The sequence below is a fragment of the Tachysurus fulvidraco genome, chromosome 1 (genome assembly GCF_022655615.1).
Source record: "Tachysurus fulvidraco isolate hzauxx_2018 chromosome 1, HZAU_PFXX_2.0, whole genome shotgun sequence".
NCBI classification, from domain to species: domain Eukaryota; kingdom Metazoa; phylum Chordata; class Actinopteri; order Siluriformes; family Bagridae; genus Tachysurus; species Tachysurus fulvidraco.
In genome coordinates, this window is record NC_062518.1 from 32808766 (window position 1) to 32827057 (window position 18292).

The 18292-nt window shown below is 40.1% G+C and overlaps 1 protein-coding gene across 5 annotated transcripts in view; it reads right to left on the minus strand.

The window, feature by feature from the left end:
* Positions 1-151: 151 nt before the first annotated feature.
* The window catches only part of shroom4 (shroom family member 4), a 35210-nt gene continuing 17069 nt past the window's right edge, over positions 152-18292 (minus strand). For 3 of the 5 annotated variants that reach the window (XM_027134491.2, XM_047811889.1, XM_047811893.1), the window contains 8 exons: positions 9033-9188; positions 5434-8053; positions 4635-4696; positions 3783-4409; positions 2635-3291; positions 2370-2523; positions 1964-2236; positions 152-1786 (listed from right to left, as the gene is read on the minus strand). In XM_027134491.2, coding sequence (XP_026990292.2) covers positions 1517-1786; positions 1964-2236; positions 2370-2523; positions 2635-3291; positions 3783-4409; positions 4635-4696; positions 5434-8053; positions 9033-9188 — 4819 coding nt within the window. In that variant the 3' untranslated portion in view covers positions 152-1516. Of the gene's footprint in view, positions 1787-1963; positions 2237-2369; positions 2524-2634; positions 3292-3782; positions 4410-4634; positions 4697-5433; positions 8054-9032; positions 9189-10403; positions 10714-18292 lie in introns of those variants that run through there. The other 2 variants (XM_047811883.1, XM_047811895.1) reach the window with 2 other exon arrangements.

Consider the following 18292-nt stretch of genomic DNA (forward strand, 5'->3'; position numbering starts at 1 on the left):
AGGAATTAAAATTTGTGTAATGGTCCTGATTCAAAATGTACTTTTCAGAATAAGGTAATTAGAGAAAGTTGGAATGGCTTTTGAATATTACACCTAGTTTAAACATTTAACTTGGACTATATAATAATAATAATATATATAAAAAACAACACATTGTTTAAAATATTTATAATCTATAATCAATAGTACACATTCCACACTGGATCTTTACAAACAAATTAGGGAAACTTAGCACTTATAGTTGTTCCAAATATTTTCATACATATCCAGCATGAAGGAATTTATAAAAGTATGATACAACAACAAAAAAAACAAAGAGCACAGGATGAGGCAGTACTGTATATACATTGGGTAAAAAAAAAAAAGTATACATGAATGTACTTTTTAGCTGTTTACTGTAACAAATGCACGTTCATCTTTGGCACTCTTTAAAACGCAGTTCTGAAGAAGAAGAAAAAAAAGATTAATCCCAACATTACATTGTTTTAATATATTGTTGGTTGAAAACACATTAAATGTACATTAAAGCAGCATTCTTTCCTCTAAAGAGGATAAGGATTTTAAAAAGCAGTTTGCTCAGTCAGAAACAAAAATGACATTATATTACATGTGACATTTGCAACACTGCAGGCATGAGCATTAAATACAAGGAATGTAAGAACTGTTTTAAATGATCAAAATGTTAAACACAGCTGCACTGAATAAACACAGCTACAGCAAGAATTTCCTTTAAAGTCTAGGCTACTGCATGTAGTTCTCCAAAATAAGCACCGTACGTCTGTTTTCTAGTTAAGACATGAACGTAATCTTTGGCATCAAAAAGTCAGCTATCGCTTAAGAAAAATGCAGTAAATCATTTTATATGATGAAATATACAAAGGCACGAATATGTCTTCAGTGCTTATGTCTTGCCTGAATAAGTGGACCGTTACCTGAACAGAACACAATAGCCAAAGAATAACAGATGCACACTGATCACTCTAACTTACTGAAGTTAGAAAAAGATGGATATCTTCCAAAGATGCTTCTGTGAATGATTCATTGCAAAGCAAATTCCAGTTAACAGTGTTGTTCAGTGATGTGACAGCTTAACACTATTCCTGAAACTAGGGTACATTCTATATCAGAAATCCTTTTAGCAACTTATAAAAATGTAACAGAATTATTTGGCCAAAGATTTTTAGTGAAGACTTGCTGAAACTCCAGGTGACCAAATCTCAGTAAACAAAAACGCAATGTAACTTAAGTTTTCTGTGATTTTGCTGAGCGATATAAATAAATAAATAGCAGTGCATGGACAGGTCTTCAACTGATATTAATGAGATGCACACAAATGTATGAACACACAACATTTTCTGGCTTAGAGTAGGATTTTGTGGACATTTAGTTCTTAGTGTTACTGATTTCTCAACAAACAATATTGAGTATTGCTGCTATTTTTTGGAAACTTTCATGTGTGCCCATTCATGTGCATGTACACACACGTACAACTTTCCTGTACTTTACTTTACCAGTTTCAGTAAGGGCCGTATCCCAGGCCAAGACTCTCCTTCAGGCCTCGGAGCTGTTCTTCCCCTAGCCGGATTTTGTCATCCAGCTGCCGCTGTTCAACAAGCAGTGCTGCCTTCATCTTCACAAAATGGCTGTAATCACGCAATTGTTCTGGAGTCAGGCAGCGACTCAGCACCCTGCCCACAGCCTCCTCCCTCCGGTCCACATGCTCCTTCAGCTCCTGAGCCTCAGCCAGCTGCGCAAGGAGTTGCTTCTTCTTGTCCAACAGGGGGAGCTAGAGTAACACGATAAAAGCATAAAAAGAAATAGTCAATCATGGATATTGAGCTATGAAAGTAAACTCAGAAGCACAACACCTCAGCAAAAGAATCTGGAAAACACAGAATCTGGTGAAAGATACAAGCAGAAACATGATGCATGTAAATTATTTCTTCTCCCACTGACATCTCACCCTCTCACGATGGCCTGATTCTGGGTCCAGGCAATCCAGAGCACTCTCCACTCTGAGTAGCCTGCCAGAGAGTGATAACAGAAGACTCGTCACTTTGTCCAGGTCTCCAATAAACATACGGAACTTGTCCACCTCATTTGGCTTGCACACAGCCAACACCAGGCTTTCCACCTCCTCACCGAGCTGAGCGTTGGCTCGGATGTCCTCCTGCAAACCTCTTTGGGCTTCATGCAACACAGCCAGCTTCTTGCGCAAGCTTTCCATCAGCTGCCTCTGCAAATAGTATGGAAAACTGCAGTTCAGAAATGAGGGAGCCTTCACAAATGAATACATGAGATAGAAACTCTCTAATTTCTTATTCAGCTAACCTACTACATAGATGAAATCTATTCAAACCAGCCCAAACCTTATAATTAAGCTCTTCATCCTCTTCTTTTATCTCCATGAAGTTTGGCATTTTATTAAGGAGTTGAGCTTTGTTGGTGGATCCTCTGTGGCTGGTAGAGGAAGATCCCTGTCTAAGCTCTGAATGAGGTAATGAGGGGCTCTGTCTAGAAGACCTGGGGCAATAAACATTAAACCAAATAATGAAAATACCACAAAGCTTACTGTTCCAATTACAAACTGTATATTTAGAATGGAACATAATGTGTGTCTAAAACAGGTCATACCTCTCTATCAAGTCTCCACTAACTATGTTGCCACCTCGCCAGCTTTCGGCTCCACTTCCTGCATAGTGAGGGAACAGCTCTCCCATTAGCTCCTTTCCAGCTCTGCCACAATCCTCTTCCATTAAAGAGTCCACAATGGATGCTCTTTGCCCTCTCCTCATCCCTGATGATGGAGCCTCTTCTTCAGTCACAGTGTCAATATCTGTTTCCAGCACTGTCACTGGCTGAGCAAAACACTGCATCTCTGTCCTGTGTTCTGCTGGCCTTTGCTGCTCCACTGATGTTCCCTCATTCTCACGGAACTCATCTATGTCTGTCTCATAGGGCAAGGCTTGATGGTTGCTGGGATTTATACTTTGGGTAGAAGGTTCCAGAGTCTTAATGGTGGTGCCAGGCATGCAGATTTGCTGAAGCTCATTCTGTAAATGCTGCTCGTTGTTGTGGTTCATTGTGAAGTAGGACTCAGGATTGACAGGTCCAGAACAACGGCCATTCTCCAAAGTAGGGACCGGGACTGATGACATGCTAACAATGTTGCTCACTGTGTAGTTGTGCGGAGAAGTCAAGTCCCACTCTGCTCTATGCTTATAAATGACTGGTTTCACCACAGCTGGCCTGTACTGATCTGAAGGCTGGGCAATGCTTTGCTCAGAAAGTCTGAATGGTGACAGAGGATTGAGATGCAAGTGAGGTCATATAATGTCAATAAATGTCAAATAAATGTGATATGAGATGAGATGAGAGCAATAACAAAGCAATATCACAAGTAAGTGGGACCTTAAGCAACAATGACATGGCATGGACAATGGCATGGGCAGCTATGGTGTGCAGAAGAATTAGTTATATTTACACTAGATAACACTAATCCACCAGTGAATTCAGAGAAATTTGTTTAAAGACACTCATAATTTAATAATTATTCTCTAAAGAGAAAACAGTACAAACTATTCTTCTGACAATCGCTCATCTAATGCATAAACAACATTTTGTAGGCAACAAAGTCTGACAAAGGCCCTATTTTGCCATAGTATTAAGTTGGTTCTTAGTTGTTTCCATTGCTACAGTGTGAACTTTTAGTTCTGGTTATTGTAGCCATCCCTAGAGCCATTGTTACTTAAAGTCCCTATTATCCTTTACAGAAATCATACCTTTGGCTTGACTCATTCGAGGATGTTGGTGTGTCTCCTGAACATTTTGTATCAAAGTGCTGATTTCTGATATTGTCTCGTTCTTTTGGAGGCAGGGCCACAGGTTTGAAAGCTCTGTTATTTAAGGGAGGGTTTAGCACAGATTGGTGATTTTCTGTATCTTCTCTTGGAGGAAGGCTGTAGGACCGCTGACGAGTCATTTCTTGGGCAGTGGATGGACAGGGTGTGTATGTTTGGAGCTGGGAAGAAGAAGCAGTTTGGGAAGAGAAGAGACTGTGGTGAGATGCCCTTCTCTTATGGAACTGCTCCCATTTTGGGGGTGGCGGCCGAGGAGGAGGCGGACCTTTTTTCTTCTTTGTCTCAACTAAAGACACGTTTTCATCCAGTTCCATGACGAGGGACGAAGACATTCTACTATTATTGGTAGCAGCTGCACCAAGGCTACGAACGCACTTGGTCTCCACACGGATATCATTTTCAGACATGGTGCGGTTTGTAAGGGTTGATGACATGATTGGTTGATCCTCGTTGTTGAAACTGCATAGCCTGTTGTTCCACTGACACTGAAATCCCCTACCCGCAATAACCTCTCCTGGTCTTGAATCTCGTCTACACTGAGTGTAGTCCCTAAAGAATAAAAAAAAATGAGTCACGATGAATAGCTTAACATTCAATTGGTTACACAATGCACAATGTATGAAATCCTTGGGAAGCTCTTAATGAATGCACAATGTAATAGATTCTAAACCAAATGCCCATAATCACAAACTTTATAAAATACAAGAAACAGTGAAAAAGGACAACACTCCTGGGGCCACCAATCTGTGACCTAAATACAGGAAGTGAACATACCTTTCAGTCAGGCTAAACTTCCTTCTTAGTTTTGTTTGTTCCAACTCATGTCCCGGAAAAGCCTGTGGAAGACATTTGAAAAATGATTCAAAACAGGAACATGTTTGGATGCTATAATTTTCCAGATACTCAAAACTAAGCTAGTAGAACTTTTTTAAGCAAAAATGTAATTAACTAGCTGTAGACAACTCTACTTAAAAAATCTCACAGTCAGAAAGGAAGACACCTGCAGTCGATAAACGGTAAAATGGCACCGGAAATTATTGTTATTTTATTATTCTTTTTAAAAATAAATAAAAAAAACAAACTCAGTGTAACAGCAAATTGCCCGACATACGTTTGATATAAAATGTATTAATTAGCTATTAAATATGCTAATATTACTAAAATATTATAATTTTACAGGATAATTTTTTTAAAGTTGATTTAGTTCAGTTTGAAACAAAACTTTCTATTATATGCTTCAATATTATCGATATATACCTACAAGAGGCCACTTTTATTTACATAAGGCTGGCAGATCCAAACAGTTACAAATATATGCCTAAAATCCATTTAACATATCCTCCTGTAGATGCTAGGCTGAAACAACAAATCTCAATGCGTAAATCTTGTCCAATATTATTGCTGGCTGGCTGCTGAGGTCCTAAAGCAGGTGGCCCTCTTCCAACATTTTGAGCTTAATAAATCACAAGTCTGTTTTGTTCCATATATATTTCTACATATCCTTGGTCTACGCTATTGTGCTATATCTATGCAATGTGTACATATTAAATGTATCTATAAGTGAAAGCCTCACCTCTGTTGGAGTGCAGCTTCTGGCCTTGAATCCAGGGCGTAGATGGTAGTGGTCAGAATGACACTGCTGGCTGGTTACAGGTCGGAAAGCTGAATGTGGCTTTTGGATGTCAGTGTTGGTCTTGTTATGAAAACTGTCAGAGTGTGAATTACGCAGAGTTATATTTTGAGCCATAAGTGGCTGTTTAAGGCTGTCCTGAGGCAAAGGTGGTAGCACTGTGATCTTGTTGACACCATGTCCTGCATGGAAGCGATCTCTGCTGGTTTCCCAGTCTCTCTCCATCTGTTGCACTCTCTGCTGATCTCTTTCAGTTTCCTTTCTCTCCCTCTCTCTCTCCCTCTCGTGCTCCTTTTCCCATGCATGTAGCTTCTCCTGTTCTGTATACATTTCTTGTTCTCGTTCTTTTTCCCTCTGTTTCTCTATTTCCTTCTCCCATTCTCTCTCCAGTGTATTTTCTGTCGCTCTGTCTCTCTCTTGCTGCACATTTTTTCTTCTAGCATCAAACAAATTGACTGAGGTTCCATCATTAAGTCCACCCTGATAAGATAACCTCCTGCGTCCAAGGTCAGGGACTGACTCAAGAGGCTCTGGAGAAGTCAGACCTTTCTTTCTCCCATGCTTCTCTGGTCTCTGGCGGATGCATGTAAGGCCTTCCAGGTTGGTGACAGACTGGCTCAGGTTTCTACTAGTCTCCTCAAAGAACTTCCTGCGGTCTGCAAAAGGTGGGATATCACAGTCATCAGCTCGAGTAGAGCGCCCAACTGAAGAACCCACTCTTCCCCTTGTCGTTACAAGGTTCCAAGAAGACGGTGCTGTTCCTTGACTATTTTTCTTGGTTTCAGTTGATTCTATTTCTGGTTGCAGTTTGTGTTCAGGTGTCCAGCGCCAACGTCTGGCTTTACCTGGTGGTGCCAACTCTTCGACCACACGCACACATACAGGTCTGTTTGTCTCAGCTGACTGGATTCCATGGGATTCATCCTGTGAAAGATGGATATCTTCAGTCCTGCTCTTTGAATGCTCTGCAGAATTTGTTCCACAGCATCTGCCTGGAAATGCTGAATTTGAGTCAATTGGCCTGGCCTGAGATGGAGGAAAATTCTGGAAGCTGTTGTATTGACTAGTCTGTGTTTGAGACCTGTGTTGATGGATGGCTGGCACCTCTGATGGAGATTTTTCTTCCATATCCTCTTCCTCTACAGTCTCACCATCACATAGAAGTCCAACTGGGGCTTTGCTCTTTTGTAGCTGAGCCTTCTTCCTCTGGATTTCATTGCGAAGGTTTGTGGCAAAACGTTCACTTCGACGGCGAGACTTTGATGAACGAAATTGTCGTTTTTGAGAAGTCTTTGAACTGTCACCGTCTGCCTTGCATTCTCCTTCTTCCTGGTTCTCAAGTAGAGTGTCCATGCTGGTTGCAGCACTAATCGTTTTGAAACCTCTTTCTTGAAGTTGAGAGTCTATGCAGGATCCAGACCCATCAAATCCGTTTCCTATAGTTTCACCTGGAACACTGACAGATCTTCCCCAAGTATGCTGGACAGGAGTAAGTCTTTGCCCTGAATCAAATGATTCTCCATCTACCCCATGTTCTTCTAGCTCTGAAGTAGTCAGTGAACCAGGTGTGGAGCACCTGCTTCCTCCCCATTTATCCTGAGCTACATCTGGAATGTCTTCAATTAGTTCCCCCCTGGGATGCGGAGGATTAGACCACAGGCTAGAAGGGGACATGGAATGTGCAGTATTGTTACTGGAGAGCTCCATTATGTGTAACTGAGAGACAAGTAATTTGTCTGGGACATTATGTCTGTGCATTCTAGGCTGTAGATCGTTCTCTAAATGATTGAGTTGACTATTAAGACTCTCTTCTGCTGCAGGACTGGGCCTGGTTGAATGACTCTCTAGGGACTGGAAGTGACTGTTCTTTTGGCATCCCTCTGTTGAGCTGATTGGGTTATCTATAAACAAATCCGTTTGGGGATTTATGGTGTAATAAGGTTCTGCTTTGTTTTCCTTCAAGTCCTGTTCAGTTTCTTGACTATTAAGACTACCATTCAATGATTTGTGGATTTCAGGAGGATCTTCAATAGTCAAAGGTGATACACCAACAGGAGCAGAAACACAACGTTTATCCAACACCTCTGGTAGGCCTCTGGTAGCCCTAAAACTATCCTTCCTCTTGGGAGGCAGTGGAGGTCCACACTTGTTTTCTTCGTAACTATAGGATGATGGACGTACTTTAGCCTCGGGCCTATGAGGCAGAGACCTAGATTTCAGAATCGCTGTCTCACAGTTCGATTCTCCTGGGCCACTACTTGTAGAATGTGGATGTACCTCTGTGAACCTACAGGAGGGGCCAAAACCCTGTAGGAGACTGTCCATGGAGCTGTTTTCCTCAGGCCGCAGTGAAACAGTGTAGTCAGATGCGTTTGAGCTTGCAGAGAAAGAGCTATAAGCCGAATCACGTTTATTATTAAAGATGGCAGGGTCAATGGGAGAGAGTTGGCTTTCATAGTAACCATGACTTGGAGGGTTTTCCAGACTCTCCATACTCCCCACAGAGCTGCTGCGATCTGTGCTGTAGTGCTGGGAGAGGTGGCCCAATGGCAAAGACAGCTCACTAGACAGTAAAGTGGGGAGAAAAAGAAATGATTATGATATGATAAATCATAACATGGCAAAAACATTGTATATACACACAGTGTGCAGCTGCTAAAATATGCAAGGAGTATTTGATATGTTTGGAAATTAAAAGTAAAATAGCAATATACTCCAAAAAAAACAACAACAACAACAAAAAAAAAAAACAGGGGCATCCGGAGAGGAAAACTGTTAATGCCTGTGAGTACAGACTGCCTCTTTCTCTTTTTGTTCTAGCAGAGAGGTAATACTAAAAAGAAATGAAAATAGGTTTCCAAAAGGGAAATCCCATCATCATCATCATCATCGTTTATATAATACGGAAATACACAAGAACATTCCATGACTCTTCACATGGGATATAGTTAAAGCGTTCCAACCTGGAACGTGAGGGATTTTGGATTTTTGGATTTCATGGTTACATTCTAACCAACAAACAACTTTCCAGCCATTCGTATAATGACAGAAAATGAGATTAGTGAACAAGCCCAGATATACTTGGCAAGAATATCTACAATCGAGCATGTGATCAGCAAACATGTAGCAAAGAACAGGCATTGTCAAATACACAAGCCATAATAAACCAAATAATTAAAGTTAATTACAACTCTAGGAATATATATATCTAAACCCCATAAAAACATCATAATACAGTAAAATTTTGTGGTGATATAAAAACTGAGATTGCTTGTTTTCTGTAATATCATAGACAGACATAGGAGAAAAAAGTCCCCAAGCAAAAATGCATATGTATGCGCAGTATTAAACCAGCTCAACTCATCACCCTTTAGTTGTGTCAATTCACATTCTTTTAAAGGAATTCTTTGTAAAGTAATTCATTAAAGTTCCTACTTGTCCATATAAAAGAGGAAGAGGTGTCGTGGATCCATTCTGGGTTCACTATACATGCAGCTTGTGTGAGTGTATGGAAAGACATTTAAATGTATATAGATCCTCACCTGTCACCCCCAGAGTGCCACAGTACACTGAAGGGTGTGGGGTGGAGCTGCATGGCCAGTGGGCCGTCTGAACTGCCTGCTGAACCAGGCACAGAGGGTTCTTCTGCTAACTTCACCAAGTGCCAGGTGTGAGGATGAATCAGTGGCACAGTACGTCTGAGAACATAGGAACACACGGACCATGAGAACAGATATTGCATTAATGCTCGCCATTCCTGTTTCACCTCAATTTCAATGTGTAAATGAAAAAGCTTCTCAAACCATAATTCTAAAATGATTTCAGGATTTAGTACAATATGCAGTGTTTGTGTGTGGGATAAGTTGGATTAGCTGCTTGCCACATGTTAAGCAGGAAGGCAGTAAATCTCACCTTGTCATGTCTATAAAATGATCGACTTTAAAACAATATCTGTCTAAAACCACTGTACTTTTTGAATAAATAAATCAAATTTACTGCATTCTTATAGCCAAAGCTGTTTCTGCTTTTCACATCATTCCTCACCCACAGAAATATCTGGCTCCTCCAAAACACCTGGAACCTTGTTATTAACACAAAGTAACCAAACATGGTCTGACCTTGGAACTGGCTTTGTACCATCAGGATTGCTTAGCAGAGGATTTCTGAATTTCTTGCAGAAAATCTACATAATCTTTTGATTACTATGTTCAGTTACAGCACTCATGGAAACGTGCCAAGATTCTAGGTACATCCCATTATTCCCATTGACAAAAACACAATATTCCCAAACATCCCAGATGACGATATGCTTCCCAGGGGAACAAGGGTTCTGAATAGCTTATTATTATTATACTGATAATAATAATAATAATAATAATAATAATAATAATGTTCTCAAATAGAAAGACTTAGGGCCTTTCTTAAATTGTGGCATAATCAGAACACTACTGCGAAAGCATTGGAAGCCAATTGTTTAACCAGGGCCATTTCTTAGGCTTTGAGAAGTTTGAAAAACAGAAGTTATCAATTTGAGCAGGAGTTATATGGTCCCTTTAACAGTAATATGACTTCAGTTATTTAAATACTTTCAATAAACTTTCAAACAGCTAAATAAACAAAAAATAGAATTGTACATGAGACATTGACATTGAAAGACACAAGCATAAAATTGTAATTAGTGACTTAAACTTCAAATCCCTCAAATCTTGTTCTTATGAAGTGATCAGAATACTGACTTTACAAGACATAAGCTTCAAAGACATAAATATAATCATGAAAAAATCAGCCATATACAAGTAGTTAAACTATAAGTAACAATCTATTTAAGTATGACCATCATGACAAAAATCCAAAAGAAAAGTTCTCCACACAGATTGCAGAGAAAATATGTACACCCACTGGCAGACACTTACTTGAATAGACTGGAATCCCATCCAGATCAGGAGAAACAAAGGTCTGGTTCAGGACCCAGATGAAACAAAGCATTACGTTGGTGCAAAAAAAAAAAAAAAAAAAAAAAATTTAAAACTAAAAGTAAGCTTTACAACATGTTCATTTCTTGGTGTCAGTGGTCATCCCTTATCACAAGCTCACCAGCTCCAATGAATAGAAGTGAAAGCTTGTGGTCACTTAGCGGTAATGAGGCAGCCTGAGGCTCTGAACAGATTTTTTTTTGCCAGGAAAAATGAACACTCAAATACCCCCCAAACACACTCTCTCTCTCTCTCTCTCTCTCTCTCTCTCTCTCTCTCTCTCTCTCTCTCTCTCTCTCTCTCTCTGTCTCTCGTTAGAACCAAAGCAGTCAGATTTTTTTTTTTGCCTCTTACATACACACAGCGTCCTGCTCACTCACTCTAATGACATTAGCAAGAGGAAGCGGTTCTCAAACAGAGAGGAAACTATGTTCAGTGCAGATAAAGAGGCAAGTCACTGCTAAAATAATAGCCAGGGTCCTCTCCTATTATTGTTTGAATGTGGGGGAAAAATGTGAGGGCTGCTTCCTGTCTCTCTGGGAGAGCTGTCAAGCTTTGGCCAGAAGCTAGACTGGTAGAGAGAGAGAGAGAGAGAGAGGTAGAGAGAGAGAGAGAGAGAGAGAGAGAGAGAGAGAGAGAGAGAGAGAGAGAGAGAGAGAGAGAGAGAGAGAGAGAGAGAGAGAGAGAGAGAGAGAGAGAGAGAGAGAGAGAGAATCTGCACTGTTTTTTTGGCCTCTTGCCATGTAAAAGTTTTCTTGCTGTTCCTTCTTGCTGATGGAACAGCATTGTGAGATCTCAGGATCTGCCGTTTAATCAGCACATGGAAAACAAGAATTAGAGCAAAAAAAAAAAAACTCCTTTCAGCTGGCTTTCATGAGCAATCTCCACTATCACAATAGCTTTGGGAAGGTTAAACAGAACCAGTCAACAGCCAAGAGAGTGAGGAGATGAAAGAGAAACTGGAAAGAAAGCATGAAAGAGTAAACTAAAGCTACTCAAAATAATAAAAATGAACTACATTCAACTACATTTTTATTATTTTTGTTTTGTTTTGCTCCAGGTGTGTCTTCACTGCTGTGTGTGCACTTTGGATGGGTTAAATGCAGAGAACGAATTCTGAGCATGGGTTACCATACTTAGCTGTATGTCACATCATGTTACATATAATGTAATTATTAGGACAAAGCTGTATGGGACCTATATGAATAGTTCTTTTTTTGATGGGTAATTCTAACACACACAGACACACATACACCCACACACTAATGACTCATCAGCTTGCACTTGATGACTAAAAATACTCCAGTCCTTTCATTGTCTACTTATAGTAGCTGTAAGTCTGTATGATGAATAAGCTGAAATAGTTCACATGAATCATCCATTCACTGCTCACATAGATGTAAAGGATCATAACCGGCTGAAACAGATCACTGCTCTAAAAAATATTCATCATCCGTCAAGAAGAGACATATTTGTGCATCACAAACACACAACTCTGAACTTCAATATCACAAATTGTTATTTAAACGATTTGGTCAGAGACACATATTCGTCAGCGTATGGTTTGCATTTCATGCAAATCCTTCATACTTTGTATACAGTATGCAAAACTTATCCAATAGACTGTTAACAGTTCAATATGCCTTTTGTAAAATTCAAAATAGTCAAAGGTTCAGTGCAAGAAAAGTTTTCATGTTGAATCCATTTCAAAGTCTAGAAACAATTTGCCAGCAATCTATTTACAGCATTTAATTCATACCTAGTCAAAACATAATTGTCGAAATAAACTTTCTTGAATGTAGATATCCTGCCCCTGAAAGTGGGTCTTACTCAACAGTAGTAACCTGTTAGCAGCATTAGTAGACTGTTTACTATAAACATGGTTTGTTAGTGTGTTTTTTGCTGTGTGTTTTCCTGCATACTCCCAGTAGGACTTGATGAATGATGGTGGAATTTGTACCACATCATTATGTGGTGTGTTTACCAGCATGATGCTCTTTATAATGCTATAATATATTGCCTTCTTAGACTGAGCAGGTACATGATTCGGTCTCTTTATTCCATCAGGATTCTTCATCAGTAAAAGTGTGTGGTTTAGATTCTGTTGAGGTGAGGCCTATCTCACATGCTAGTGGCAGATGGGTCAGTCACTTTAGCATGCACTTCAGCATGTGCCCTCATTTACAATCCTTCAAACACTTCATGGAAATGAAACCGTTTCATATGGACTTTAAAAGTAAACCCTCATGAACTGATTTTTCGGTTAACAGACTAAACAGGAGATGAACATTTTATTTGAATCTGTTTTATGCCATGTGGCCTAGATAATCAAAATGAATTGAACGACCCATCTTCCATTGCTACATTGTCCAATTCTGATGCTTCCATGCCCACTGATGGTGGTTAAAGTGGTGGACTGGGGTCAGCATGGGCACCCTGACAGAAGCTACACAGCCCCAAACACATCAAGCTGCAATGCACAGTGCGTTCTGAGACCTTTCTGTCACACCCAGCATGAACTGATTTAGCACTGTGCTACTGTAGCTCTTCTGTGGATTGGACCAGATGGTCTAGCGTTTAATCTCCATGTTCATCAAGGAATCTTGGGTACCCAGAACCTGTTTCTGGTTCACTGGTTGTCCTATTTTTGGACCCCTTTGTTAGGTACTAACCACTGCATACAGGAATACCCCCAAGACCTGCTGGCATGGAGATGCTCAGATTCACTTGGGTACTATAACCCAATATATGGCTCTGGGTCAAAGAGAATTGACTGTTTACTTGTCGCTTAATATAGCCTACATTTGAAAGGTGCCTCTATAGTGAGATTTTCAATGTTATTCACCTCTCAGTGGTTTTAATGTTATGGCTGATGGGTTTATATGCGGTGAGAATTCCCCTCCATGTTCTGAAGACTCTGAAGCTGGTTTACACAGAAATGTCTAAAAGAGTGGCTTTTCACACTTTGTACATTCCTTTCACAATCATCAAGTTCCAGTGCCTTTAAATGTGTGAGCAAGTTTGTTGGAATGAACGGTCAGGTGTCCCTGTTTATTCTGACTTTTGGCATCTAACTTAACTGCCCTCATCCAAATCCCCCCACCTCATACACACTCAGATACTCGTCTCTCGTGCAGTCTCCAATCACCATTGTTTGTTCTGTAGTCATCCACTTCCCCAAAACACATTGCCTGCATTCCATATAATCATCAGAGCTCTGGGCATTAATGCTACAGTATGAAACTGAGCCCCTCAGGAAGGGAGCTGTCCAGAACTGGCCTTCTTAGTACAATGGCTTGTTTGTTGTTTTGGGTTCATTGCCTCTATCTCACTTTAAGAATTTTCGTAAATGAGAAGAATGTATGTGAGAATACCTCCAGACAAACAGCTTATCAGCAATACTCCCCAATCAAGTTTTGTCTGGCTTTCTTAATGTAGGTTAAATGGAGTGTTGAGTCCTGCCATCAGGTGCTGGTCAACTACAACAAAGTGTACAACAACACTAATTTGAAGAACATTAATAGCAAATGGCTATGAAATATATATATATATATATATATATATATATATATATATATATATATATATATATATATATATATATATATATATATATATATATATATATATTATTTATTAGGTTTATGAAACATGCATGCCATATAAAACAAGCTTGGGTGCCCCCACTTACACACACAAATTGGCTACAGCTCTCTCATCCAATCCATTTAGTAATGATTGCAATGATGTCCATCTCTGATCCCACACATTCCCATCGTGACTGTGGGCCACATCTTGTCTGCATGTGTGCAGTCCTGCTCTGGTTAATGTCTATCTCTGCAATGTAGCTGTGAAGAAAGATGTAGCCTCCCAGGATTAGCACTGCTAATAAAAAGCAGTCGTGTTTCTTTGTGTGGTCAGACAGTGATGGAATCCCAATGGCAGCTGGCCCCATTCCCCACACTGAGCAGACAGACTGCACTGATGACTCTGCATGTTTCACATGTTTCAATGTCTTTAAATTTTATTTCATTCAATCCTGTACACAAACTAAACAATACATAGTCCTATAAAATAAACAGGCACAATCTAGGTACATGGTGAACTGCTATGCATACATGCACATCCATAAATTCACCACATAGATAAGTGGCGAGGGAGCAGGAGAGAGAGAGAGAGGGTCTGAGAATGCTTGGAATGTCCATTGTTTTGGCAAGAGCTTCAGCTCTTTTGTTTTTGAAGTTCCTTGGCACTGCAGGAAGGGGGTCTAACCAAACCCTCAAAGTGCTTTTCTGGAAACTTCCTGGCACTCTTCACCCTGAACTTGTCAGTTTCTCCTCTTCCCACCTCAACCCCTCTTAGATCTGAAGGAACCGACACATCCCCTGTGGCCCATAAGCTCATAGAGGGGGATGTTATTGACCCTGTTGTCAGTGGAGTCTGGGACAGAAGATTCTCCAAATGTCTCTTCCCACTTTGCCCTCCTGCTGGGAGCACAGCATTTAGGCCATTTGCTGCTTTAAGTTGGTTGAGAGTTGGTTACGACACTAAAGCTCTGGTCATTCACATTTAATGATGGAACTTCTTGTTTTACAGGTCATGACGCATCTAAGCCAACTGTCAGCGATCAGGGTAAGAAAAGGTAATTGACGTAAATACTTCTTATTATGACATTATGGTACAATAAACTATCGATCTAATGAGCTATCTTTCTTCTTTTTAGAAATAAATGCTTATAAACTGATACATTTCTCTTGTGTGTTTTTCATGGATGTGGTGGTATAAAGAAGATTGTTTTCATGACTGATAACAGTGCGTGAGACTACTGTATTTACTGGAAGTATTTTTTCCATAGTGAATAATACTGATTCAACCCTTCTTATATAAAGAAAGAAAAGTACAAGAGAGCAGACAGGAACACTTCATTCTTTTATGTTTTTTTCATGCAGCATTCACCCCTCCCTTTGTGTGTATGTCTGTATGTGCACTCATCTGTCTCACTCCTATACACTCACAGTCTAAACAATGGCCTGTGCTGCTTGTCCTGGGCAGGGATAAACCGTCAGTCTGCTGTTAATAGCCTTGTGAATGCACTGACTAACCATGCTGCTACAGTCAGCAACTGAAACAGGAAGCAGCAGGAGGAAGAACAACTGGGAGGACCAGGAAGTGTGACGCAAGTGACTAGGAATTTCCCAAGGAATTGCCCACTGCAAGATGAACACCACACCCTTGGCAGACACTGTACAGAGGTACAGAAGGTGGTACAGGATTGGATTTTATAGAAAATGAACTGTATAGAAAGACAATAATTTGATTTGAGTAGAAAAACCCAACTCAAAAACAAAAAAATCAGGGATGGACTAAAAACCAGTTTAAACATTTGCCACTGAACAATAGCATGTATGTAAGCAGGAAGGAGATATGCACAGTTTTTAGCCAGAGAACACTACAAACATCCTATTTACTGCATGCGTCATCTTCTGACACCCATCTGAAGAGGAGGACACAGATGGAGCTTAATGGTAAAAGTGCATCATGAGCACACACTGGCCAAGCATGTTACATACATCCTACAATTGTGTACAAGCAGAAAAGAAGAAAAGAAAAAGATACAGTGACTAGTGATAACTGTCCCAGAGTAATCATCCTGAAAGGTAATTAGCTGTTGTGCAAGAGGGAAAAAAGATTGTGGGTGGAAACTGGCAACAACTAGTATTGAGTGGGAAACTCTGAGTGAAAATAAAATTAGAAGAGAGAACTGAATTGTGGAGGCATGTAAAGGGCCAGTTCAGTTTGAGTTTGGATTCCAGATGGTTGGCATCTGGCACGCACACACACACACACACACACACACACACACACACACACACACACACACACACACACACACACACACACACACACACACACACACGCACACACGCACACACACACACAGGAGGCAGTGATCATAACAAACATGGCTCTAAATGAAAAGACATCCTGCATGTTCCTTTGTGTTTTATTAAGGATGGAAATGAGTTTTGGCCACAGACACATGACCGTTACCAGTAGCCATACAATACACACACACTCAAACTCACACACTCACACACTCACACACACTCACACACTCACACACACTCACACACACTCACACACACTCACACACACTCACACACACTCACACACACACACACTCACACACACTCACACACACTCACACACACTCAGACGTTATGCTACATTTTTTTCATTATTGCACTTTTTCACTGAGTCATTTCTGAAATTGGAACACTGTTTGTCAAACGTAAAACCTTCTAGTCTAGTAAAATGCCATGGAAACAGAACAAACAGAGCCATGCAATAATAGACAGTCCAACACACTGAGAAGCTTTAATACCTACTCTATGTATAAAACTGGCATACTTACATCTTAGTAAAGCTGCCCAGGATGTTTGAGTGTTAAGAGGCTGTCATCAAGACGCACTTCAGCAACCATGCACGATGCTTTTTGTTTTTTTTTTTAATTTACAAATGGAAGGACAAGAAACGCACAAAAACAGGCCTTAAATCACGCAACAAGCTTAACCTGCATCACCCAAAAACGACACAATGGAGCTCTGTGATATACAGCCAAGAATCATGAAAGAGAGAAGTGTGCTTTCTTAACCAGCCATCTCATAATTCACATCCTCACACATGCACACAAACCAAAAAAAACATGCACATACACATAATCTGCCCATATAGTACAACCCTAACTAGCTATCCGGGCCCCGTATTCACCAGTTTAATCCCTGGTGGTGTGACAAGAGTTCACTAAACCACAGGAACAGAGATGCACAGAGTAGAGACACACACTCACTGACCTGGGATGCCTTGAAATCCAGAGAGAAAAAACACAGGCATGCTTGTAACTCTGAAACTCAGTGGTGTATTTCTGAAATGCTGCCAAATAAATGGATATGAAATAAGGAGGAATTTTTCCATTTCCTTCCTCCCCCAACCACCCCAACCCACAATCCTTCTCTCCTCATCCCCTTTGCCCCAACTCTGTTCAAGGCCTGTGTACATTTTTATACGTAATGTTTATAAGTAATGTACAGGAACGCTCTTGTGTACAGCACCCTTCATGATGTGGTAGTAGCTAGTAGTAACTGCTAACTAATAGAGAGGAATTGCCCAGCTAAATAACAGTGAGGAAATCCCCTCTATCTACAAACATCAACCCCTCAAACACACAAACACACATATTCTTAATGCATGTACAGTGTCAAACTCCTGCAATCAACCTTGTAAGAGGAAGAAAGCTGCTATTCATGCACACATTTATTGTTGTGCTGGATTCCTCCACTGGGAGGCGGTATACAATGAAGAGAAATACATTTCCATGGACTTCTCAGTGTTTCCCCTGTTCTAATTAGGTATAGGCCACATCACGGAATAATACTGACTAGTGTCCTTATGTTAATACTCATATGTTCAAAAGTCTTATTGTGATTCCAACAGTTTAAAACTTTACTTGCAAACCTAATGTTTAATAAGATTCAAGGTTGTAGGCTATAGTACAAAGCTTTTCAGAACTAAACCTGACCAATATGATCATCATTGGTGTTATTGGAGAATTCTTGCCTCTCTGAAAGGCTTCTGTCACATGTGGCAAAAGAAATCGAATCCTTTATTTGAGTGAAAGGGCATTTATTCATCTAAATAAACTATTTCTAATAAATCTATTTTTTCACTTAAGTTACAACTCTCAAATTGCCTTAATATATCAAAATACATACTACAACTACAGAAAAACCAAAGAACCAACTAATGTAGGAAAATATAAGATAATATTT